Source organism: Engraulis encrasicolus, chromosome 14 (genome assembly GCF_034702125.1).
Source record: "Engraulis encrasicolus isolate BLACKSEA-1 chromosome 14, IST_EnEncr_1.0, whole genome shotgun sequence".
In the NCBI taxonomy this organism is placed as follows: Eukaryota; Metazoa; Chordata; class Actinopteri; order Clupeiformes; family Engraulidae; genus Engraulis; species Engraulis encrasicolus.
Window position 1 is genome coordinate 14438058 of NC_085870.1, and position 27196 is coordinate 14465253.

Here is a 27196-nt window from a genome sequence, read left to right on the forward strand (position 1 = left end):
AACACAGAGAAAAAGTCCTATGTATTCTCATTTTACCAGGGCTTAACTAGAGATAAGCAATTTCCTGAAATAAGATGGAGTGTTCCTTTTAAAGGTAGAGCATGTAGGATTTTACCTTCTCATAAATATTTACTTAGTCATAAACTAATATTTACTAGTATGACCAAAGTACAGCAAGTTTTGCAGTGGACATGCAGAAGATCAGCCTTTTCATGTATGGGAAAGCAATTTTTCTCGTCAAAATGAATGCGTTGCATTTGATGGTGGTGGTAAGTGTTGAGAGATGAACAATTTGTTTATCTTGGTCTCATCAGACCACACGACATGGTTCCAGTGATCCATATCCTTGGTCTGTTCATCTCTCCTGAGACCAAGATAAACAAATGTGCTTTAGATGGTGTCAAGCATGTGTGGTGGTAAAGAAAAAAAGTGTATCATCTGGCTTGTCAAGCATGGTAGTGGGACTGACATGGTTTGGGGTTGCATGAATGCCGTCATCATTTGACATCTGAATTACACCTAAAGAAACATGTATGTCAACATGCACTGTGACTACAGAAGCAGATCATGATATAGGATTTCATTCAAGTCTCACACGCATCTATTTTAGCCAGGTGCAGACTCAAAATGTAAAAGTGCAATGTGAAGAAAGGTTGAAATGCACACAGATGACCTGCCTTTTTATTCCATTTTCATTTCGAGACATTTCAGGCCAACACGGCCCCCTCTCAGACACTCTCTACAGGATTTTAACCTGGGGTGTACTCACTTTTGTTACATGTTGTAAAATATTTTTTGTGAGTGAACAACACATTTAAGCGGTTATATATGTTCTTGACAGGTCACTAATCATTGTGTGGAATTGAAATTTGTCCTTTGAAAAGATATACTTACAAATCTGCAAAAATGTGAGGGGTGTACTCACTCACCTCTATGACATACTGTAGCACAGGAAACAGACACCTTATTGAAACATAGCCTGGAAGAATTATTTTACTGTGTCCTAAATTAGAGCATGACACGGGGAGTGGATTTTCACTCCCGTCCCATCCCGGACCCAGAAAAAAAATCCCATCCTGTCCCATCCCGGACTGGAGTAAAAGATACAAATCCCATCCCGTCCACTCCTGAAAAGAATGTCTCCCAATCCTGCCCACTCCCACTCAAAATCAACCCCAATCCCGTTTCATCAAAAAAACAAGGCTTTTTCTGTTTGTTTTTTAAAGAAAAAATAAGCGGCATTCCCGCTCATGTTCATTTTTATTCCCGCTCCTGCCCGCTCCCATTCATCTTTATTCACGCTCCTGCCCGATCCCATTCATCTTTAAAATTTTGACTCCCATCCCGCGGGAATCCCGCAGGACCCACGGGAATTCCTGAAAAATGTCATCCTCTAGTCCTAATGCCAGACCAAGCCAACCAGCCTTATCCAGCAGCTTACTACTAGGCAGTAAAGAGTCCAGTCCACAGCATAAGAAAGCCAGCTGCATCTGTGTATTATGGTTTCAATAGTTACAGAGCATGGACATTAGAGCAAGATAAAACAGGGACACATTGCATTCAGATTATGTTCAGATAAGACTATACAGATGGGTCAAAGACATGTCCCTCAGTGCAACGGATACTTTTGCTTACTGTAAATGCAAAAAAAGAGATTTTTTTTAAATTATTTTTTTGGCTTGGCTTTCATGCATTCACTTTTCAAAAAATTGTTTTGAAATTTCATGTTTTTCACAGTTACAGTAAGCAAAAGCATCTGTTAGCACTGAAGGACAGTGTCATGTTGGACGTCTTTGACCCAGATATGCATGTAATTCAGATGATTTGGCATTTGTTACCTTTATATGACATGTGGGTAGTGATGTAGGGTTGGATTATGACTTCATAGGTCCCTGAGCCGTTAGAAATGCAATATTAACACACAATATGAGAATTGAAATATCCTCCATATTCCAATTCTCATGCTGTGTTAATATTGCACTTTTATTTAAATAAGGAGGCTTTGGGTTTAGGGCCCCTTGGCTCTTGGGCCCCTGGGCCTGTGCCCGGTAGGCCCATGCAGTAATCCATCCTGTATCTAATGTCATTTTGGTCATATTCGTTTTGGGTCAGTGGTCTGGGCCTCTGCTGATTTCTCTGTGATCTGTCTAACAGCAACCAGATCACAGGCCAAAGTGATTGTGGACAAAAGTAGTGAAGAAAATCTTTTTTTTTGGTCATTTTGTGTTTGACTTACAAGATTATGTTAGTGTGTGTGCCACTCAAGGTCTAACAATGTCAAAATGCTAAAACAAGAATGAAATACAGCTGCACTGACACACTTCACTTACTTAAGCTCTTTGCTCCTTGGTGTGCATACAAATATTCCACAATTCACTCCCCTTCCATGTAAATATCCACAGTACTGTATTTTCCTCAGTCTCATGAATGACGTTTCACTCTAGCTCTCCCTTGTTGATGGACAGCTACTTGACCATGCATATTTCCTGTGTGACTGTGGGTGAGCAGCATAAGGCACTGTTTATTCTCTGCCTATGCCAACAATGTTTAACAATGTACCAGTAATCAGCTTTACAAAGATCCTTTGGAATATTTTGACTGAGTGCTGCTGATTTTACAGTGTATGTAAGTGATAATTTTTCAGCAGTTGTATTCTCAGATTAAGTGTGCCAGCATCGCTGTAACAATGGCTGCATCCATTCTACATCCACGTGACATTTCAGTGCTCTATTAATTTAAAGGGACACTGTGCAGGAAATGGTCAAAAAAGGTACTGCAACTATGCTGCTCATTGAAACTGGGCTGCCTATTTCCAAATTTGATCTTTTCATGAAAGTTTACTGAGTAATTAACTAATATTTTCTAGTATGGTCCAAGTACAGTCATTTTTGCAGCTAAAATGGCTATTTCTGGAAATTCAAAATGGCGGACCATGGAGAAGATCCCCCTTTTCATGTATGAAAAGTGCCATTTTTCCAGTCATAATGAATACTTAGAATTTGATGGTGGTGGTAAGTATTCATGAAAAAGGTAACATTAGTGAATGGGTAGCATGAATTCTGGAAATAAACAACTAAAAATCTTGCACAGTGTACTTGCTGATTTTACATTGTATGTAACTGATAATTTTTCAGCATTTGTATTCTCAGATTAAGTGTGCCAGCATCGCTGTAACAATGGCTACATCCATTCTACATCCACGTGACATTTCAGTGCTCTATTAAGACATTTATGACCTTTCCTGAGAAAACTCTGAGAGTCAAAGCTTTACATCCCACTTTCTCGCTGCTTGCGAGGTAACTCGAGTCATCGGGTTGTGAATAAAAAAAAAAACAATTTAGTTCTAAATGTCTTGTGAGATTAAGAGCTAATAAACAAACACATTGAAACATGAGCGTCATGTGTGGCAGTCCTGAACACAGGCTGCAAATGCTCCTCCAGGTCTCACAAGTCCCTTGGGGAAACGGATAGCTGTTTGACAGGCAGCATGTCTTCCTCATGGTCAGGCCTGGCCTGGTAATCTGGCATACAGAGCACGTCCCGGTGGGTCAACAGTCCTCAGGGGCCAATACTGTTATATATTTCTAGAGGCTGTCCAGCAATTTACAGGGGGCCATGTGATCATTCCTGGGCCTTTTTTTCTGGCCCAGTCCAGCCCTGCCCAAGGCACACTGCACACACACTCTCATACGGGGTGGACAAACTGATACACCAGCCTCTGAGACATGTCTGGCTTTCGTATGATCCCCTTCTTGTAGTACTGTCTGATGGAGCGACTCAGCTTGTCGTAGTTCATCGCCGGGCGGTTCTTCCTTTGGCCCCACAGGCGAGCTACTTGGGCCGAGTCTTCGATTTTGAAGATCCCTGGTGATGCCAGAGAGGGGAAGAGCAGTTACATCACCGGTTGTTTTTTATAGAATTATATTTTTCTTATCTACTGCAATGACACATACAGTTGAGGACGATATTATAAGCCCCCCTCCTGAAATTAGACATATATCTTCATTGATCATTGAGAATGATCATTATTAATAAATGTGTGTTATTCTGGAAACAAATACACCATGGAGATAGTATCCAATAAGTTAAATTTGGACTTTTCCATTTTCACAATGAGTTTAAACAAAAAAGTGTAAAAATGGCAAGGACAAAATTATTAGCCCCCTTATCATTAATAGTCAATACAGTGCCATTTATGAACAAAAATTGACACGAGGCACTTTGATTAGTTGTTAACTATGTTGGCACATGTCCTACCTGTCCTACCCATGTCCTTTTTTCATCGCAAATAGTTAAGCTGGTCCAAATTGCATGGATGTTGAGGATGGACATTCATTTTCAGCACTCTTCAAATACTATCTAAAGGATTGAGGTCTGAACCACTCCATGACCATGGTTTTAGTATCCTTGAAGAACATTTGAACTATTTTGGATGCAAGTTTTGGGTTATTATCTTATTGAAAGATCCAGTGAAGATCTTAGCTCCCTCTATGAGCATATTTTTGCACGGTCACTTTCCACATTCTATTATAATTTTCAGTCTTTATGGTTCCGTACACCCAAACAAGGTTTCCTGTGGCTGAGGCTGCCACAGAATGATGCATCCACCACCATGTTTAATTGTGGAAACCATCTTATAACGATTCAAGGCCTATCCCTTTCTTCACCTGACAGAAGCAGAATCCATGCATCAAAGCAGGTGCAATTGAATATCATCAGATGAAAGCAGAGATGTTCAAAACTCATTTTTGACTTTCAAATGTTCACAGGCAAAGCTCAATAACACTCTGATATGCACTGCCTTTAGTAAAGGGGTTCTTCTGTAATGATGGCCCCAAAGCCCAATATGATGACAAGCCCTAACAACTGTCTTTGTTGGTGGGGGAAAAAACTCCAGGTGAGGCCAGCCAATAACAATCATCTAGGCAGGTGTCCAATGCTTCTTTGGTCTAATGAGGCTAAGCAGTTTCCACAGTTACACATAGTGGTGGGGCATCAAGTTTAGTCTGTTATTCAGCCTCAGACACAGGGAGTCTGGGTCTGAATCTGGATTGCTGGGTCTTCCAACAACATTGTAACCCAAAGCATACATTTATATTAGTTCAGAGGTTCTTCAAGGACACTAAAACCATGATATTGGAATCACCCGCTCATAGTCAATCCCACTGAGAGTCTGTGGTTAATGTCTATGCTCAGCATCCATGCGATTTGGACCAGCTAGAACACTTTGCAGTGAAGAAATGGGCCAAAATCCCTAGTGGAGCATGTGCCAACCTAGGTAGCAACTAATCAGAGCCTGTTGTCAGTTTTGGTTCATAAATGGCGCCATATTGACTATTAATGATCAGGGGGCTAATAATTTTGTCCTTGTCATTTTTGATCCAAATTCAACTCACTGAACATTATCTCCATCAGAGTATTTGTTTCCAGAATAACAGAAACGGTTAATAATGGTCATTCTTACTGAGAAATCAAGAGAAATGTCTAATTTCAGGAGGGGGGCTAATAATATCGTCCTCAACTGTACACGTATGAGTTTCACAGTTTTACACATACTGTTTCACGTACACATTAGCAGTGTCATCATTAGCAGTACTGTTCAAACTAAACCACACAAGATCTTCTCATTAAATCTATTGTATTTTGATATTTTGATATTCTGTCATTTGTTTCTTGACTACTATCAATCAACATGCAGTTCCTGTGGATTCTGAATATTTCCTTCATTAGGCTTCAAAACGATGACATCTACTGTACATGTACTGTTAAAAAAAAGTGGGTAACACTTTCTATGAAGCCCATATCTATAGTGCATTATGAGCACAGATATAACAACTTTTAATGCGCATCATAATTAATCATAGTGCATTATGACAGTTATAATGTATTATAAGCCCCTTCACTGCCTGTAGTTTATAACCATTCACGAGCACTCAAAACACCCTAAGATTTATAATGCATTATAAGCTACATTTATAGTTCTTCATGACTGTTGATATACTCCATCATGAAGTGTTATGAGTGTAGTCATAATGCACCATGATTATGATGTGCACTATAAGTTGTTATAGATGTGCTCACAATGCGCTATAGATATGGACTTCATAGAAAGTGTTACCAAAAAGTGTGTTGCGGTCAGGTCCGGGTTCGAGTTCGAGTTCGAGTTCGAGTTCCGGCCCCGGCAGCAACTCTATGGGCCCTTCACTGCAGGCAGTCTCACCTTTGTCCTTGTTGAGCCAGCGGATGTAGCGGCTGTAGTTGTGTGGCTTCAGCAGCAGCTCTCGGAGGAACTGCCACAGGTGCACCGGCTGGCCAGAGCAGGACGAGTCCGCCTCAGGCCACATGCTCTGGCCACCTGGACACAAGACAACACGGTACATGGTACATACTTGTTACATTACATATTACATACACTTATAAAGACTACACCAGTGGTGTAGTCTACTTTTTGTGGTGGGTATACTGTATATTTGAGCATTTTTGAANTGGGTATACTGTATATATTTGTGTTATTCAAAACAATGGATCGATCAATTTTAAGTGGGTATACTAAAACCCTAACATTTAGAAGTGAGTATACTCCGTATAACTGCGTTCTACGTGGACTACACCACTGCATGGTACATGATACATACTTGTTACATTACATATTACATACACTTATAAAGACTACACCATGGCAGGGGCGAATCTAACCATTTTGGGTCCCTAGGTGAAATCTAAACATGGGGCCCTTTTTTATTGTTTTGTCTCATTTATCTTATCGATTACTTTACACAAGTGACAAATTAAAAGATCAAGCATACTTTTTTGTGTTGTGTGACAGACTAGTTGGGCCCCCTGTGGAGGGCAGATTTGGTCGGGCCTTTGGCAATTGCCTAGGTTTGCCTAATGGAATGTCCGTCTGTGGATCATGGTGCACATACTGTACATGGGCTACATTACATACAGTATATCACATTACAATTAGCTGACTAAGCTAGAGATTCTTTAAGTATAGAGATATGCCAAAGTGATAGGTTGCTATGGGCACCTAACTTGAACAGGTTCCGGTCCGCCTAAAGGGGCTTCTCATAATACTCCTAGCAGTGAATAGAACAGTCCTTAGGTCTGCCTTAAGGGGGACCCAGCCACCCCCCTCCCCCTTGCAATAATGGAACCCGGAAGGAATGGGCCAATGGAATCTCTCTCTCTCTCTCTCTCTGACTAAGCTGTTGTCAAAAGCAACTTCCATTTATTTTAATGGAGAATATTGGTTACTCTAAAGTGGGATTAGGGCTCTTCAGCCATGCATGGGGGGATTTGAGTGCATACACATTCTTTCTACAAGTAGGGGATTCAAACTTGCAACCTTCTGATCCCAAGATCGAATCCCTAACCTTTAGTCCATGGCTGCCCAATACACCCATTGGCTTGCTCAATGACAACTTTGAAAGTTCATTGTAAGAGCCAGAAGATAGATGCTTTCGAGTTTAATAATGCCTTCGATTCCAAATTACATGATGTGCTGGTAGAAAAAGCGTACCTGCTGTTGGGCTCTCAGTAACAGAACATCTTCCATGCATCCAAGCAGCTGAAACACATAATAAAGATGGTGGTTTGAAAATGGCAGGATGCAGTATTTAAGTCACAGCAGTCTGTCTGGATCGTCCCTCAGGTTGTATTGGATGTTCATCCAAATATTGCTATTTACCTAACCCAGCCCATAATCTCAACCTTTCATTGTAAACAATCACGATACATGATATGTGTCACATATATAAGTACAATATCTCTAAATATAACTATAAGTATAATCTCTGTAGGCTACAGTATGTGTGTATAAGACTAAATATACCAGATCCCCCTCTAGTGGCAGGGTTATGAACAACTACTACTACAACACTCAGAACATGCATGTGGACAGATACATTCATGCGCTTTTAGAGGAGCACATTTGTACCGCATTAACAATTCCTGTAGGCATTTAAAACAGATATAGACCAGTAGAAATTAAAACGAAAAGAAAAATATATGAAAAGGACCTGCTCTTAGTTGTAGCTGTACTATACCTGACTTCAAATGGCCCAGTGTGTATAGAATGTGCTGTACATTACTGTACATGGCTTCCAGATGTCTAGGTGTGAATAGAGTGTGATAGGCTGTGCTCTACCTTACTTGTTTCAGATGTCCAGATGTGCATAGAATGACAAAAAAGCAGGATGCGGATGCACTCCTCTAAGATAATACCGCTTTAATACAGTATAAAGGCTGGTTCGTGTTTGAACTTTAACAATTGAAAACACTGCCAACATGTTTCAGCCAGCTACAGGGAATTGAACCAAGCAGTATTGCACACAAGATAGTTTAACACAGATAATGTTGTGTGCAGTACTGCTTGGCTTACCTCTTGCCCTGATGAAGGTCCTGTAGCTGGACGTTGCCAGATTTATTAATTGTTTGTAATCGTAACATGAACTAGCCTTTATATTAAAACGGTTCTTTCTGATATTTTCTTCTTTTTAAAAAAATATATTTTTAGGGGCTTTTTATGCCTATATTTTGAGAGGACAGTCTGAGATGGTGACAGGAAACAAGTGGGACAGAGAGACAGGGTGGGATCGGGAAATGACCCCGGCTGGACTCAAATCGGGGTCCCCGTGGGCATGCAAGCCCAAATGTGGGGGGCTTAGCGCGCTGAGCCACAGCGCCCCCTGTTTTCTGATATTTTCTACGTCTCAGCCAAAGAGCAGCTACAAACCACAACCTGTTCTATTGTTCTACCTGCCCTACAGCCCTCTTTCTCCTCCCATCCATAGAATATGGGGGCTATTCTACTCTACCTGACTTCCAGATGTCCAGGTGTGCGTAGAGTGTGTCGCTGCTCTCCGGGCACAGTTTATGGAAGTCGTCCGGGCCCATGGCACACAGGTCCTTGCCATCCAGCTGCTGGAAGGCGGTGCCCACTGGGGGCAGCTTGTACAGGTGTTCAGTCCACAGTAGCCACTTCTGGACATTCCCCATGTTCCAGTCTGCTGGGTCTGGGGAGATGAAAGATGAAGGCATATACAGTATGACTAGAATGCACTCAGCGAGTGCAGACCTCCGGCAAGAAAGCTGTTTGATAGAACATTTGACTATGTTACACTCTATTTTTTTCAAGTCTTTCTGCCTTCTTTTTGTGGAGTTAGTGGAATGTCAAAATTCACCCTATCTCACAATGGTGAAGAATCTTTTTTTCAAAAGTCCTTGTTCCGGATCGTGATTCGGATCACCATCAAAATGTAATCACTTGTTCCTCTTGGTTTTTCCAACAACTCCACAAAATTTCATCCAAATCCGTTCATGACTTTTTGAGTTATCCTGCTGACAAACAGACAGACAGACAGACAGACAGACAGACAGACAGACAGACAAACCAACGCGACCAAAAACATAACCTCCTTGGTGGATGTAATTAAAGGACAAATTCAACATGCAGTTGTATTGCTCGTGTTACCCTTGACTTGTCAGTACCTGATGCGTCACTTTTATTTTATTTTATTTTTTTGCTCAGGCTTTTCTGAGAGATCCTGGCCATTTTAATGTGGGCATTTTTGCTCAGAGCCTTTGTGAGAACCTTACTGACACCTAAATTGTAATAACCATGTCTTAATCTGTTACTTAAGGCTCTGGATACTGTCATGCTGTTATGATGTAGTTGAGTCTTTTTTAGCCATGACTGAACTGGCCTGCCAGTGTCCGCATATGCACAAAGAGGCTAGCCTACATTTAAGTGTTCACATGTTGCAAATGTCATCGTCATTTTACTTTAATAGCCTAAACATATTAATGAGTCTACAGGATGTATGGATAGCATACTGTATGTTTCAGACTTAAATGAAACAAGAGGGAGGCCAACTGGCTTGATAAGTGAAATCACCTGTGTTAGACACATATGCAGGGGGAGACTTAATTCTTTCCTGGCATTGACACATCTAGCTTTTGCTCACCAAACTTTTTTTTTGGGCAGAGGCAACAATTCATTTTTGTATGCCCTCCAAATGTAACTGGATGTAATTAGGGTACACATTACATTATTATTATTGTGTGTGTGTGTGTGTATGTGTGTGTGTGTGTGTGTGTGTGTGTGTGTGTGTGTGTATGTGTGTGTGTGTGTGTGTGTGTGTTATTATGTTTCCCTACACATTGCTGCTGGTTTATGTCTCCTTCTATTGAGAGTTGTTTTGAATAAAAAGCATGTGCTAAATGTTAAGTCATGTAGAGAGTGTAAAGTAGTTGCTTTAAGTTTAAAAGGAGGTTATCTTGGGTGAAATGGGCAGGAGCAGAAATTAAAGTGCTGTTTGCACAAGGTGGTGTTGCACACACTGGCACTCGGGCAAATTGCCAACAGGTTCACTATGCACTACACACGCACACGCACACGCACACACACACACACACACACACACACACACACACACACACACACACACACACACACACACACACACACACACACTTTAGTACTTTATATGCGTAAATATACAGTACAAACTCATGAAGCATATGTTTTGCGGGAAGGCTCTGGGTGTTGACCAAGTTATGATCTATTACAGCAGTTCCAATCACTGATGCCAAGGTATGGCTGCCAACACGCAATCAATGCCTATTACCACTGCCACTGGAACAGGTTTTCATTTATCCCTTTTTAGCCTAAGACACCTGCAAAAAACACCTGCTGAATGCCTAAGCCCTTTTTGGCAAAAAAGTGCCCTCTGCCCATTAAAACCTAAATATCTCAGGCTCTGAAGCACATAAACACATGGATATACCCACATACCCACATTTTAAATAAAAAAACCCTTGAATCTCAAGAGCCTGATTGCTGTGTGTCACTCCAGGCGCCAAAGGTCAAACAACGTACACTGCAAGCTAAAATGGGTTAACCAGAAAATGATGAACACTAATGGTACAAAAGCTGGAGTTAGCAGAGTATTTTGCGCTTTCTTCCCAACTTACTCCTCCATGACTTCCAACAAGTATGTTGTTATATCTGGATTAACACTTGTATTTTCAGCATTTTGCACTAAAAGCTCGAAATTTGATGATCATGCTTTCAATTCATTTCAAATTTATTTGTGTAGCATTTGGCTGCAGGTCTGGGTAGGAAAGCGTTTACTGGACAGTTTGATGAACTATTTATCTCATAAAAGTAGAAAGGAGGACCAATAGTAAGTTTTTGGGCTTGTGGTCAAGATCCCTGTAGTAACCTTCATATACATAGTAGTGAATTCAATTCAGGCCTTTTTTTAATAGCTACATCACTTCACAAAAGTCACTGAAACAGAATGAGATGTGCAGATGCATGCACTGTAGTATATGCAGTGTCTATGTACCACTACTGCAAACTTGTTCTTACCAGGTGTGATGTTGAGCAGCTTGCAGGCGGTCTCGATGTCCTTCAGCACCTCCTCTACCACCATGGTCTGCATCTGTTCCAGGGAGCGATCCTCCTCCTGCCCAGGGTGCAGCTCCCCTGGAAGCCCCAGCGCTGAGCTGTGGACCTGGGGGCACTGCTCCGGCTCCCGGTGGCCGGCTGCAGGTGGTGACCCAGGGCTAGGCGGCTGGGCACCAGTAGGTGTTGCAGTCCCCGATTCCCTGAGCCTCCCTAGCCACGTGTTCTCGTCGATGGACAGAATGTCAAAGCTGGGCAGGTAGAGCACCTGAACGCCGTGCTCCCTCACGTCCAGGCTCCAGGCTTCTGTGCAGTCGGATGACGACGCTCCCTCTGTCTTCACTGTGATGGTCTGCATTAGGGCTGTGTTAGGGCTGCCACTAGTCAGGGTCACTGCTGCTGTTGGGCACCCCGTGCTCTCTGCCGGGCTCCTCCTGGGGTTTGCCATGTCTGCTGCTCCATGAAGTCGAAGGATGAAGACCATTCACAGAATAAAACAACATAATCAGCATTGAGTTTAGTAAGGATTCTGTGAGGTCACACACTGAATACCACAGCAATGTCACCAAAAGTGAATTGTCATTTTATGGGACTGATGTGACATTGTAATAACTATCTAATATAATAACAATCTAATATCGTAAACAAAATAGAGGGCAGCAAAATGAACCATTTGTCTTGCATTTGAGATGACGATCCCAACGATCAAGCTGTAACGCAACAACAAAAAATCAAGGTCAACATGATAACATGACAGCTAATTATGAGTGTGAAGTACACCATGTGACCTCTGTTAGCTACTCTATTTATTGACCTTCTGTGTGGTCCATAATAGCTATAAATATCCCATTACCTAGTTTACTGAAATAGTTGAGTCAATTACTGAATCATTTTCAGTAGATGGACAGCCCAACACCCCAAACCATCAATGTTAAACTTTAAAATGTGTTTAAATGAGGACATTTTGAACAAAATTTCCAGGATCTTTTTAAAATGCACAATTTGTTGTCACATAACTACTTAACCATCTAAGGCAACTTTAGATAAAGACATTTGATGGCTGATGGTGTAAAAGCTTGAGATGCACTACCTTTTATATGATCTTTCAGATGGCACACACCAGAAGTTTCACCTTGCACACCGCTGTCATCTCCATCCTATGATGATCATTGCTATTTAAGGTTTTTTATGTGGGAGAGCCGCATTTCAGGGTGTCTGCTGGGTGCTTAAAGGGCCCAAAGTCTGGACAAGGGTGGAGCAATGAGCAGCCCCGCAAGGGAGTCACGGTGAAGCAGTGGTTGGTGCGAGCCAAACTGGATTTCCCTGAGTCACTTACTTGTGGGTCAGTACTCCAGAATAGGGTGTGACGCAGAGGTAAGAGACAGCGTAAAACACCCCTATCTGTCGCATTATGAAGGGAGACGCCACCTCAGTCTTCTTGTCAGCGTGAGTTTTTAATAATGAAGGTAAGTGCTCGATTCAGACACAACGCAACACGACACCATCACCGCAGGGTGATGAAAACTTTTACTTTCAATTCCCCATGATGGACCAGCCTAACAGGCACAGATGAGTTTGCATCACACCTGATATTTGTTTACTGAGATGGATTGATGTTCCAAGGCCACAGAGTAAAAATGTGGTGCTGATTTAACACTAAGATAGTTGATTTAACATTTTTAAGAGTGTATTTGGGCCAAGAGTAGTCTCTAAGTGTTGAATTAACACAGTTTTTTTTTTTTTACTGTGCATTACCTCTGACGGGTGCCTTCACACTCCTTTACAAACAACTCTTGGGTACACTTTACGTATGAGGCAGCAATTAAAGAGACAGCCGTGCAGTGGGCCAGTTGATTGCTGATCGCCGGACACACAGATGGAAGGCGAGGTACAGTAAGTGCAGCAGCCACCGTGCTATAGAGTCAGGATGTGGGTATTGGCACCATTGCATCGCATATGTTCAGGAAGAGATTCAGGCTTTGTTTGGCCATCGCAAGCAAGCAAGCAAGCCTGCATCCCTGCCATTCATAAATTCTACCAACAGTACCCCGCCTTAAGACAGCAGCGGCAGCAGCAGCAGAGAGCTAGCGTTGCCGCACCACTGTTTGTCTATGCGTCTGACAGGATGCGCCTGTCAGATTACCGTCAGCATGTCTTTAAGGTCTCTTCCTCCGTCAATGAGTCAAGGCGAAACAAAGAGCAGAGAGGAAAGGCTGAGGAGCTTTGATGCGGGCAGCACACACTAGTGTGGCCACAGAGCAAAGAAAATAAAGTTATCCTTTCGGATGACTCCCGGCCCGGCGCGTCTGAAAGACCCTACTTGCCTCACGTCGAGTTTGTTCCCCCATCCCACCTCCGACCCCTTGCCACATTCTCACTTTTATGTCCTGATTCCGCATGAGAGCTCCGGGGCTATCCATGGCCTCTGTGTTTGGTGAGAGGGGTCAGATTAGATTTGCTCTGTGTGTCCAGGGCCGCTGACAGCTTTGGCCTGGCCCGGGACAAAGTCATTTGAAAGGTCCCAACCTATCATATACATACAATGTAATGAGGGTCCCTCACTCTCCGTGGGACCAGGACAACCAACCTGTTTGCCTGCCCCCTGTCACCTCTGTGTATGTCCACTATGAACCCCCTCCCCAACCCGAACAAACCCCCACACCTCCTGCGACAGCTTGCCCTAAGCCCATTACTGCAGCAAATTTAGTTTATATCCAGCAGAGAGGGGGCTTTAGAGAGAGAGGACCGCAAACACGACCCCTCAGAAAAATGCTTTGGGGCGTCACTGATCTCCAAATGAGTTTGCTGAAGAGTTCAGCACTCATTTTGGGAGAATTAGGAAAAGAGCAAAATTTTACGGGAAAGTTCATCCCATCCCCATTCATTGTTGCTAAAGTGGGAAAGGGAATGTGTCCGTTTGACCTCCCCCCATTAAGACAGAGACGCAGAGTGGCACCAACACATCTGGCTGTAGTCTGGAGCTTCCCCTCTTGTCTGGTTGTACTCAGTTTATGTGATTTAGGCAAAATAATACAATTACAATAAAATGGCATTAGCTGCCTTTTAATAGCAAGTAAGTCACAAAATGCTTTGTAATGCCATAGCCATTGACTGATGTTGTTCTCAAACTAGGCTCAGTGTGCTAGGACAGTGTTTCCCAACCAGGGGTACGTGTACCACTAGGGGTACGCGAGCACACTGCAGGGGGTACTTGGAAAAATGCTTTTATTATAACAAATATATGGAACAGTCACATCAAGACAGGGAAAACAATATAGAACATGAATTAGGGGGTACTCGTGGCACAACTAAGAGGCTTAGGGGGTACGCGAGACAAAAAAGGTTGGGAAACACGGTGCTAGGAGATGATTCTTCTATCCACTCATCTAAGATTATGGATGGGTCCATGTACTAATGTATACATACAATAAAGGGGGACATGTTGGAAAACGTCATGGTTAAGTAATGTTTAATTGACTATGGTTGACGAAAGAATAATTGGTAATAAGAATCATGGTTAAAATAAAGCTATAGTTTGTTGGTAAAATTATGTTACAGATAAATCAAGACAGCTCAATGCTGGAAAAAAAAAATAACCAGAAGAAAGCCTCTACTTCTCAGACCAAAATGATGAGATGTGTTTAAATGGGTGTATGGTGATTAAGTTTACTTTGATCCAAATATTCAGAAATCCTATTTCTACAATGGATTGTTGGCATTTTGATTTCTAATGTCAGCTCTTCTACCATGCAGGACAACAAATTTGATATAGGCTGACACTATTTCCTGCCTCAGGAAGACCCCACTGGTGGATAGAAACGTTGCCGTTTGTATGAAGAAATGAAGTTTATATTTTTGGAGCTCAATCCCACTGTGCGGACCACTTCATCACACTGTCTAAGACTTTTGTCAGGCACCTGGATAATTGTTTTGTGGATGTGCACTGCGCACCCCAACCTTCAAATGCCTACGTCAGCTCTTCCACAATGCAGGGCAACACATTTGATATAGGCTGACACTATTGCTCTTTTCTTAAGCAAGTTAGGTGGGTATCTTTTGAGGGATTTCATGCCAGTCATCGGTAATCTGATAACGCAAATGGTTTTATTTCAATCTAATATCCCCCTCCATTTTGTATTCAATATAGCTTACCTTTAAATAAAGTAGTGTGCTATCTGACTGATGTAATAGAAATGGTGGTGGTGGGACTTTCTTTTTATAGACTGTTCAAACACACACATTTTAAAGACACCTTGTGTGCTATGTGTATTTAAGTGAGTGTATGAATTTAGATGTGTGTCAATGAATGACATGTTGGATTTCAGCAATGTGTATTATGTGGTGCTGAACACTTTACCTCTGGGATGAAGAAAGGTACTACACTCTGTTTAAATGGCATGTTTAAGGAAGCACAACTCTTACAAGTGTGTTAAATAGCCATACCTCAGTGGCGATCCAGAATCCAGTGCTGAGCGCACGCCAGTGGACACAGGGCCTTGTCAGACGGAGCCTGCCAGAGTAGACCCTCCACCGATTTTTCCCAGGTTAATATTACACCATCAAGCAAGAAACCTGTAAGCCAATATTTATGCTGCCACGTTTCCTCAAGTAGTTTCCTGAAATCTAAGACATTCGCTAGACTCAAGCCAGTTCCTTTGAATTACTACAGTGCTGTAGCCGGCACTCTTTCACAGGTCAGTTTAGTGTAGCGGGGGTTTACTCCCTAATACACCTGCTCTGGGTGTGTTCCTGTGTCCCTGTGCCCAAGTGACTGTGTGTGAAGGAATGTCTCCTGCATTGACTGTGGGGTTATATTTATAAAGAGCTCTCATTTACTTATGTAAATATTAGGCTGGTGTGTGTGTGTCATAAAGCATATTGGATATCAATGTGTCCACACAAAAACCACAGAGCAAATCCCTTATTTCATTACCAAGATAGCTTAACACATTTTAAAACAATCGACTACTGATGGTGGTTAATGATTTCACCAAATGTTTTCAGAGAACAAATGACTGGTAACAATGCCCACCCACAATCTTCAATATTAATTCATGGTGAAATATTGTGTGGGTGTAAGCAATCATGTTAACATCCTCATTTGGGTGCCCTACTTAGTTGAGGTCATGGCTGCTGGTAAAATGTATTGTTTCTGGCAGGGTGGGTATGCTCACCATATTTTGGACCCATTGCTGACATAAAATGGCTTGGCCCTAGAATAATCTGTTAGAATAGTCTCTGAGAAGGGAGATAAAAAATGTACCTGAACATGAGGGCGTCCCTGAAGCAAAGGATTGTGGGTACATTATAGGCTAAGAAATTAAACAAGGGATTGAGTTAGGCCTACCTTCAAATGATAGAAATGTAGATGCAAACTCATTTGACCAGGAACAACAGTAGGCTAACCCGAGGAAATCGTGGTCACCTTTGACCATAGGTTACAGAAATTCAGAGCAACACATTTTCCAAGGATATTAGTAAAAACAAAGAGTCCTATTACCTACAGAAAAATATTGATGAAACTAAGAAAAAGACATCGACAAAAAGACAGTGAATTTGGAAATAGGCCTACATAACAGCCGTGGGGGAATCAGAGCGGATGAATGCCTGGGCGAAAATTAAATCTTAAAGGTGCACTGAGTAAGATTTTAGTTGTTTATTTCCAGAATAACGCTACCCATTCATTAATGTTACCTTTTTTTAGTCTACCACCACCATCAAATTCTTTCATTATGGGGGATCTTCTCCATGGTCCGCCATCTTGAATTTCAAGAAATATTATATTTTTAGCTGCAAAAATGACAGTACTTGGTCCACAGGCCTACTAAAAAATATTAGTTACTTACTAAACTTTTATGAAAATATCAAATTTGGCAGCCCAGTTTCAATGAACATCAGTTGCAGTACCTTTTCTGACCATTTCCTGCACAGTGCACCTTTAAGAAGGAAGCGAGAGCTTAAATTTCGATATATTATAGCCAGTGTTGGGGGTAACGCGTTACTAAGTAACGTCGTTACGTAATTTAATTACTTTTGGCAGTAACTTAGGAACGTAACGCATTACTTTTCAAATTTCAATAACGTAATTACAGTTACTGCACTGCTGTAACGGTCGTTACTCGTTATTTGAGCCTTTAAATCATCTTCAGGTTTGCTGATATTAGTTCTAGATGCGCGAAGCTCTCTGTCTGGGCTGTTTTTTCCCCCAGCCCTTCTCGAGGTCTCAGGTGTGGGTGTGTGAGAGCGCGCGCACGCAGACTGATGTTCCTTCCTCGTGCATGCAAGGTCTTTCACTGGGACTTTCATGAGCCCGTTGCGCTGTGATGTGCTTAACTACACTACTTGGAGTTCCACCATCATTTTTTTCTAACATTACGCCAGGTAAAGTGAAAGTGATTCGCTGCGCAGTTAAATCTACAGTCATTCCGAGTCCACCGTTACGCAAATGTAGGAATGAAACATCTGTAGCCTACCCATCGCAAATGCCATGGCCTCTGTTGTGCTCACTGATGACATGGACCTATTGGTTAGATAGGCCTACTATGCAAAAAAAAAAACAGTTTGGGTAGCTCCTTCAGCAGCAGCAGCCAGCGCGAATCAAGTAGACTAATTGGGAATAACGTGAGAAACAACGCAAGCAACACTATTGCCTTGAGGTCACGTTCTTCAGGCTATTCAAATGTGCCTGATCACACCGTCTTCCAGCACGAATGAATTCTGCATTCCGTAGAATCCTTAATAATAATGTTGATGCATACAATCCAAGGTCGTTTTTAATAAGGAAACTGAAAGGATTTGGAGTAGTTAAGCTGCAAAATCGAGGAGAGGAAATATGTAAGCCTAGGGTGTCCTTACCCACAACATTTCTGTTTGGTATGGCCACCTCACCCTACTCATTCTGTTTTTATTCAGTGAGACCAAAGGCAATTTTCATGCTGAAATGACAATAAAAGTCTATTCTATTTTATTCTATTCTATTCTATGGCGTAATGTTAGACTAGATTCAAATTTATTGACACTGTTATAAATAGGACTACAGGGCAATCATGAAATGCATTTTAGATGTGAGAATGACAATAGGCCTAGGCCCTATATGAGGGATTCCATAGAGGTACAGTTTGCACATTAAAATATTAGGTCATTTACACAGCCGGCTTACAACCTGGGGAAGCAGGTGTATTATGAGTTGTGCCACTACACTGGTTAAAATCCCTTTTCCCGCGAAAAGTAAAGTAAAGTAATAAGTAACAAGTTACTTTTTAAATTGAGTAATAAGTAAAGTAACTCAATTACAATTGAAAGCAGTAACTAAAGTAAAGTAACCAATTACTTTAAAAAAGTAACTTACCCAACACTGATTATAACGCCACAACAGGTAACTTTTTTGTACAATGTAACCATCTTCAAAACGACACCGTGTCGGCTACATTGTACATTGCACTCCGCCTTGAGAGGGGGCAGTAGCCGCTCTGCTACTTGTTGTAGGCAGCATCATCACACACCGTGGAGGAAGAATGAAGAACCGTGTTCTGGAGCGGCAAATGTGAACTCACCGGGAGCAGAACTAAACATTTTGTAAAATTACAACCCGGGCAGTCTTTACAAAATGTCGGGAATACCACCGGATTCATGGCAACCTCCTACGGTTTCTGTAGAGACAACGTAAGGCTTTGTCTTTTTGTATGGATCAGCTCGCTAATGATAGTAATGCGGCGGTGCTAACATCAACACCAGCTAGTTTGTAGGCTAGCCTACTACTAGCTACCACTACTATCACTAGCTTCGCTATGTAGATTATGAACAAGTCACTCTGAGCTAACATACGTCCCTGAAATCAATGTTCAACACTTCACGATTGTTCATGCATTTCGACAATCAATAATTAAAACACGACAGCAGCGACATGCACAGTTCTCCTCACTCCCCCTTCTGTTCTGCTTGGTGTTCCAGAGTGATACACATGCTCCCGTTGTATTCTAGTCACCTGTTTCAATGTACTGGGCAAAGCTATACTAAATTATCTTTACTTTGCCTAAATCCTACTCAAGTAACAGCAAATGGTACTAGTAAATTTGTAATTTGATTAATGTACCTTTTAGGTATCTCTTGCTTGGCACCCGCCATCATCCAATGCATTGGTCCAAGACAGAGAAATTAGAATAGATAGGTAGGACACGTAAAAGCATGGGAATGCTGTGTGCTATCTTTCATAATGTTTCATTTCTGACAGATTGTTCCAGGCCAGGTTCCAATGTAAATGAGTAAAGTAGGGTAGGCCTACTTGGGTCAAAATGCGTGAAAATGTTAATCTAAAAATAAATAATAAGAAAAAGTACAAAGTAGGCCTACCAATAAAAGCTTCTCAAGTACAATATTTGAGTAAATGCAACTAGTGACTTTCCACCCCTGGCTATGTATGCATGCATTCAGCAGCTGTAGATCACCTTGAGTTGATTAGGTATGAAATAGGCTTGATACGAACATGTCAGAAAAAAAATGAATGTGACAAACTACACTGGAGAGATTATGCTCTATAAAGACAACAGGCTGAAACAACTTTTCTTGTGAAATTTTGTGTGGACTAGTTGGCTTTACAACACCCGACCCATCTATCATTCTTGTTTCATGAACTCGTCTAGCAGCTATAAATATTTGCAAAACACTTCACAGGGCAGTGGCTTAGCCATAGCTAGAGCTCTTAATACCACTTTGCGTTGTATGATGTGACATGATAAGCATTTGCTTTTCAATACTTGTGTTATCATAGTTGCTGCACTTAATGGCTATATGGCAGGGATTTTAAGTTTTATGCTGCGAATCAACACCAGTTTATCGAAGACTCACTTTTTATATTCTACCTCCTCTGCGTTGCAGAATGGGAAATGTTGTGGTAGAGCTATATTGGAAGCATGCTCCCAAGACCTGCAAGAACTTTGCGGAGCTCAGCCGGAGGGGCTACTACAACACAACAAAGTTCCACCGCATCATTAAAGACTTCATGGTGCAAGGTGGGGACCCCACCGGAACAGGTGAGATATAAGATGCAGTGGCTTTAAAAAGTCTACAAACCCCTGTTCCCCGTCAGGTGTAAAAAATCACAGAAAGACAAAATGTTTCACAGCCTTTTCCACCTTTAATCTAAACTATTAACTTGTACAATGCAATTGAAAACAAACTCAAAGCTTTAAAGTGAAAAAGGTAGAAAAAACAACTAATTAACATGGTTGCATTAATATGCCCACCCTTAAACTAATACTTTGTGGCAGCATTTTTGGCTTTTTTTTTACAGCACTGAGTCTTTGCATGGCTCATGTTGATGTCCACTCTTCTTTGCAAAAGTACTCCTAATCTGACAGATTGCGAGGGCATCTCCTGTGCACAGGCCTATTCAGTAGTGATGGCAGTCTGGCACAAGCGCGCCGGAACGTGGTTCAAACCATCAACTGCGAAAACCATTAAACCACTGTTCCGAAGTTTGCTTCAGTACGGAAAAACCATGTGATATATTACGTATGAAACAGTGAATTGGTTCAGTTTCCCGAAAGAAGCTGCAGTGTTTCGCGCTGCCATACGAACCAGCAGGCGCGCGCAAATGTGTTTGGCCTGTTGCAGAGCCGTCTGCGAGGTTGCAGTGGAGAGAATAGATATTTTATTGACTGTCATTAGGCCTTTAAGTCCCACTTGATTGACAAGTAGACAACATCATCATAAGTTATGAACACAGCAAGGAGAAGACATGCATGTTCAGCAACGCTTTATTCTGATCGCCCAAAATATAGCCTAATAATAAATGAATGAATAAATAAATGTGGCATCGCAGCCTTTGTAATGTCGTCTACCTCAACTGCCTCATCAGTAGCCCAAAATGTCAAATGTCTGGAAGTTAGTGTGCAAAAGTAGGCCTATGAGCTCAGTCCAATATTGGGGGTAATGTCGCAAATGATGAGGGCACATCTCAACTTATCGAATTGAGCCCGTTTAATTGCAAACGTGACTTTTCACCAGGAGAGGGCCCTGTTACTGAAGCTTCAAGTACTAACCCAATTTTTGAAGCAATGTGCCAAATGGTTCAGAGCTTCAACAAAGCTTCACTTGCCCATCACTACTATTCAGATCAACCCTCAGATTTTTCATGTCAAAGATTGAGGTTTTGGGATGGCCCAGACAGAGTTTAGACGGACCTGTATCCCATTGAACATCTGTTGGGTGATCTGAGGAGGACTGTGCACGGGAGATGCATTCGCAATTTGTCAGATTTGGAGGACTTTTGCAAAGAGGAGTGTACATCAACATGAGCCATGCAAAGACTCAGTGCTGTAAAAAAAAAGCCAAAAATGCTGCCACAAAGTATTAGTTTAAGGGTGGGCATATTAATGCAACCATGTTAATTAGTTGTTTTTTCTACCTTTTTCACTTTAAAGCTTTGAGTTTGTTTTCAATTGCATTGTACAAGTTAATAGTTTAGATTAANGAGGAGTGTACAGATAATGCCACATCAACCTGTGCCACGTTGATCGACTCTTAGCCCAAAAAGACTGAGCGCTGTAATGAAAGCCAAAGGTGCTGCAAAAAGTATTAGTTTGGGGGTGTGCATAAATGTTCTATTTTTCCCTATATATATTTGAGTTTGTTTTTCAATTGTGTTGTACAGGTCGATTTAAAGGTGCACCGTGTGAGATCGTGGTGCAGGGTGGCCAGAGTAGGTACTGCAACTATGCAGCTCATTGAAACTAGCGCCCAATTTGATCTTTTCTTTAATATTTTCTCAATAATAAACCAATAATTACTAGTATGACCAAAGCACACTTAAGTTTTGCAGATAAAAATGTCTATTTCTGCAAATTCATGTAAGAAAAGTGCAATTTTCTCAGTCATATTGAATACTTAGAATTTGATGGTGGTGGTAAGTATAACATTTGTGAATGGGCAGCATGAATTCTGGAAATGAACTACTAAAAATATTACACGGTGCACCTTTAAATGGAAGGTGGAAAAAGTTGTGAAATTGTCTTTCTGACATTTTGACATGTATCACAAAAACTGGGATGTTGTGTGTAGAGTTTTTATAAGCACTTTCCACTGATATATGACACTTCCACCGATATATGACACTTTCACAGATGTGTCCTGTACACTGAAATATAGGTATTCATTATGACATTCAATATGACCTGTACAGTGAAATATAGGTATGACCAAGACGATCATTCTTGAATTCATAACGGGTCACATCAGATTCATTCACCATTGGAAAGGGCAGAAACTCGCTTTTCAGTGAGAGCTTTTCAGTGGTCCCATGCGACTCCAGACTCCAACGAAATGTCTATAGAAAAGGGATTAAAACGTGTATTCCTATGTAATAACTGTGTTGGTTGGATCACACTCTTCTCTCCAGCTTTGAGGGGTAATCAAACCTTTTTCTCACCTCTGGCTGTCCAGTACTTCCCTTTGTTATCATTTCAAGTTATTCAATGGACGTCTACAACTTGGAATTGCAGTAAATAGCTGGAACAAATAGGATTTTGTAAAACTTGTGTAGTGTATAATTCATGTGACTGCATTTTAAGAAAGAGGTGCGATAATCCCAACATTTGCTGTGAATGCTTCTTTTCAAAGCCCTGTTTTGATGTTGCCTTATTGGTATCGGATTACATCCTTGGAAAGGAATTCCCCAATGGCTTCTTTACATTGAACTAAGCTTAATAAATATTCTGTTGTCATACTAACATTTAGAAGATTGTTACATTGCACTTGAGAAATATACCATAGTACACCAAAAGTCATATGAAGAGGAAATCATCTTGGCTGATGCACAGACAAAATTGACCTTTCTGTCTGTCTGTCTGTCTGTCTTGTTTTTATAGGTCGGGGAGGTGCATCGATTTTTGGAAAACAGTTTGAAGATGAAATGCATCCAGAGCTGAAATTCACAGGTAAGCTGGCATGGTAACTAATGGCCTAGCTGCAGGATGTACCCAGAATCCTCTGATTAAAAGTTAGCACTGTGTTGTAAGGTGTTACCGCACGAATAGACCAGGCGCGATGTGATTCACTCGATACACGCGATTGAAGCGACTACAGTATGTCCGTTATAAGCAGAAGGCAAAGCATTCAAACATTCCCATTGGCTGTGGTCACTGACCTCTATACAGTCATTGGCTGTCATAGAAAGTTGAAAGGATTTCAACTTCAAACTGTCGCGCTCGTCGCGCAAATCGCTCTAGTCTCTCCAGAATCGCTTTTGTCGCGCGACTCAATACAAAGTCAATTACTTCCGTCGCTCGCCTCGCTCTTGTCGCGGTAGGTGTATTTGTGCGGTTAGAATCGCAGAAAGGACTAAGCAAAAAAAAAAAAAAAGCTGCGTCGTCAGGTGTTGACAAGTGGAGAGTAGTGCGACTACTGCAATAACACTATTGCATGTTCAAATTGGCCGGAATTCTTATTTATGTTACTCTCCATAAAGTCAAATGGTCCACCTTGCAATTTTCAGATGTAGGCTGATTTCTGTGAAAATAAATATGTACAGCTCCAGGCCTTTTTATTAGAATACCACGAAAAAGTTGATTTATTTCCATAATTCCATCAATAATGTTAAACTGTCATGGATTGTAGATTCATGGCCCAGTTTTTTAACTATTCCAATCATTATTTTTTTTCTTTTTATATACGTTGGCCTTCCAGCTCAAAAAACCCATGAATTGGGGAATTCGCATTATTAGAATATTGTTATAAAATCACATTTTTCTTCATCAAAATTCGGGTCACATTAAATCAGTTGAAATTTGGTACTTTCTACATAACATGCAATGGCCAATACTCTTCAATATACTTCAAAATACTCTTCAATATACCCTGTAGATTTCCATGCCACGTTTTGGTGCTAACTCACCAGTTTAATTCTAAATAACCAGAAATGAAACCCCATTGAAAATGAATGGGGTTTAATTTCTGTTGAGTTAGAATTAAACTGGTGAGTTAACACCAAAACGTGTTCCATGACAGTTTAACATTATTGATGGAATTATGGAAATAAATCAACTTTTTCATGGTATTCTAATAAAAAGGCCTGGAGCTGTATGTCTTTGTCAAAGAACATGGACATTACGATTTAAGTATCTAGTATCATGTAAAGTGCTATTATGTTATAAAAAGCCTATGAAATATAAATTGCTACAAGTGCTCAACATCCAGAATTCCCATAAATGCAAGGGATACTTCCCTACATTAATAGACATTAAGACAATAATCCAAATAAAACCCCAATGTAGCATTTACCAGAGCAAACAGGCTTATGGAAAGTCTTTATTTTTTGGGCCTGTATTGACTTGTACCTCCCACCAGAGGGCAGGTGGAACATGTGATGAGCAGGGGTGCGTTGCTCTGCTGTCTCATCCTTCTTACTTAACTTGGTTGCAGTTTCATTTATCCCATTTGTTACATACTTAGTTGCTGACTGGTTAGCTTTTTGTCTGGTGCACAGACAGTGGGTGGCAGTCATGCTGGATGTTCCAACCTCTTAATGGGAAGATGGTACTTGATGATGTGAGAGCAGTCTCACGTGACCCCTTAACCCCCCCCCCCCCCGCCCCCACCACACACACACACACACACAAACACACACACACACTCACACACACACACACACACACACACACTGTACACTGTGGACGAAAATGGTCAAAAAAGGTACTGCAACTATGCTACTATGCTGCTCATTGAAACTGGGCTGTCTATTGCCAAATTTGCCATAATTAGCTCCCCTTTTTCCCAGCAAATTATCTCAAGTCGTAAAATGGTTTATTTATAATGTATCAAATATCTGTGGATTATGAAAGTCATTTGGAGAATGGAAAAATAAATGGGAACTGATCAGTTGTTTTTTTGTCATCTACGGTATCGTATGTAGGTTATCAATGTTTCGGATATCTATGTGGGTTATTGTAACCTTCCGTAACGCCACTGTCTACCTAAAGATGGCGCCATAACTTAGAGTGGTACATTTTGAAAATCAAGGCTTTGAATGAGCATGCTCAAATTTCCCACATTTCCCACACTGCAATGATGTTATGGTTTCTTAAGGAGCCAATGCCAAAGTAATGAAATAATTTAAAATAATTAAAAAGTAGTTTTGTATGTTATGACTGTCCTTGATTGCACTGTAAGTCACTTTGGATAAAAACCTCTGTAATTGTTAATGTAATTTAATGCAACTTCAATTAGCAGTGTATATGTAACACATTGAACCTACCTGACGATGCAGCACTTTTGTGCCATTCCAATGGAGGAAAAGCTTTGTTTACATTTTTTTAAACAGTTTTAACATACTCCAAACATCACCCCAAAAGTTATGCAACGTCAGAGGTGCTGTGGTACAGTGCATAGAGGACCTGTACCATATACTTTACTGACACATCTTCACTCTCTTATCATAATGAAGGCACAACAAGTAAAAAGCAGACACATTACAATATAGCAATAACCTTTGGACTGGCATTCATACTCAAGTAGCTCTTTTTTTGTAAGTTGTGTTTTTGTTAATATCAATATTATCAATAATATCACTATAGGGACAATGGTAAACAAATGGGATTGAGAAAGTAAAAGTCCTACCAGATATTCTTTCTGCCTGTGCTACAAACTCAGGTGATTTCATTAATTAGCTCATCAACTTGGCTGATGAGGTGTGGTAACAAGGATATACATTGGCAGGAGCAAACCCGAGGGTTGGGTTTTACTTGAGATGTGAGATGTCTGCTTCTGACTAGGGATGACATTTGTATAAAAGGTGACGCATAAATAACCGTGCGTGTTTTTATTTTGGAAAAGGTGCAGGAATTCTGGCCATGGCCAATGCGGGCCCTGACACGAACGGGAGCCAGTTCTTCCTGACGTTGGCGCCAACCCAGTGGCTGGATGGCAAGCACACCATCTTTGGCCGCGTGTGCCAAGGCATCGGGGTGCTCAACAGGATTGGCATGGTGGAGACCAGCTCCCAAGATCGACCCGTGGACGAAATCAAAATACTGAGGATGAACCTGGCTATGTGAAACCATGGAGTACCGGTGGTGTTTTTTTTTTTTTTTACCGTTTCTTGTAATTAAAGCGAGTTTATAATAAAATGACTTTGCGAAAAGCTTTGTCCAAACCTGTATGTTCTTGTTGATTTGAAATAGTGAGTTGGTTGACCTACATCTGGCTCTTGGGTCACCCAGTTCATGGTTTATTCTGCACCAGCCATGTTTTCTCATTACTCAACAGATTCCATGATGGGATGCTGACTGATCATATAAGTGAATAATGGGAAAACCCCTATAGATTGAAAGATCACATTGGGACACAAGTTATTTTCACTTGCTGTTGGCTTCCCATACGCTGAAAGGGGATAGCGTTTACTCTGCCGACACATGCTGCTGTGGAGGTAAAAGAGCTGCCCAGAACCAGCAGGCGGTCTCCCCCAGAAATGCAGTCTCGTGTCCCCGGGTGCCCTGCTGTAGACGCCTCCCACCCTCTCTGCCCTCCCAACTACCAACAGAGTAAAAGGACATGAATCAGCCCGACAGTTGAAGCGGTTGTTCGGTGTAAAATGGAAATGGCCATGTTGACAAACCATGGCGAGTCTGTATGTTTAGTGCGCGCTCAAACCTGAGCTAGCCCGTTGCGTTTTGAAGTTCGCCATGACACTTAAAAAAAAAAAAGCGCGACAAACCTCCAGGCAGGGCAGACGAACTTGAACAGCATAGGGTAAGGACAGGAGCCAATCAAATGCACCCAGGGGCACAT

General features: G+C 41.4%; 3 protein-coding genes across 3 annotated transcripts in view; 1 reads left to right on the forward strand and 2 right to left on the reverse strand.

The window, feature by feature from the left end:
- LOC134462123 (sodium- and chloride-dependent GABA transporter 2-like) overlaps window positions 1-27196 on the reverse strand; it is a 325830-nt gene that overhangs the window by 272933 nt on the left and 25701 nt on the right. The window lies entirely within an intron of this gene.
- On the reverse strand, window positions 3216-16092 carry LOC134463117 (SAM pointed domain-containing Ets transcription factor-like). Its single transcript, XM_063216360.1, has 6 exons — window positions 15860-16092; window positions 11381-11869; window positions 8823-9020; window positions 7526-7573; window positions 6221-6355; window positions 3216-3864 (listed from the first exon to the last, which is right to left on the reverse strand). The coding sequence occupies exons 2-6, from the start codon at window positions 11862-11864 to the stop codon at window positions 3686-3688; spliced, it is 1044 nt and encodes a 347-aa protein (XP_063072430.1). The 5' UTR covers window positions 11865-11869; window positions 15860-16092; the 3' UTR covers window positions 3216-3685.
- On the forward strand, window positions 18858-26565 carry ppil1 (peptidylprolyl isomerase (cyclophilin)-like 1). The gene is made up of 4 exons (XM_063216361.1): window positions 18858-19078; window positions 20291-20445; window positions 23281-23349; window positions 26243-26565. The coding sequence occupies exons 1-4, from the start codon at window positions 19023-19025 to the stop codon at window positions 26461-26463; spliced, it is 501 nt and encodes a 166-aa protein (XP_063072431.1). The 5' UTR covers window positions 18858-19022; the 3' UTR covers window positions 26464-26565.

Coding starts and splice junctions, on each gene's coding strand:
- ppil1 (XM_063216361.1), top strand. CDS start 19,023: ATGTCGGGAATACCACCGGATTCATGGCAACCTCCTACGGTTTCTGTA. Junction 19,079..20,290: donor ACGGTTTCTGTAGAGACAAC/GTAAGGCTTTGT, acceptor TCTGCGTTGCAG/AATGGGAAATGTTGTGGTAG. Junction 20,446..23,280: donor TGGGGACCCCACCGGAACAG/GTGAGATATAAG, acceptor TTGTTTTTATAG/GTCGGGGAGGTGCATCGATT.
- LOC134463117 (XM_063216360.1), bottom strand. CDS start 11,864: ATGGCAAACCCCAGGAGGAGCCCGGCAGAGAGCACGGGGTGCCCAACA. Junction 9,021..11,380: donor GCTGCTCAACATCACACCTG/GTAAGAACAAGT, acceptor TCATCTCCCCAG/ACCCAGCAGACTGGAACATG. Junction 6,356..7,525: donor TACTGAGAGCCCAACAGCAG/GTACGCTTTTTC, acceptor TCTTGTGTCCAG/GTGGCCAGAGCATGTGGCCT.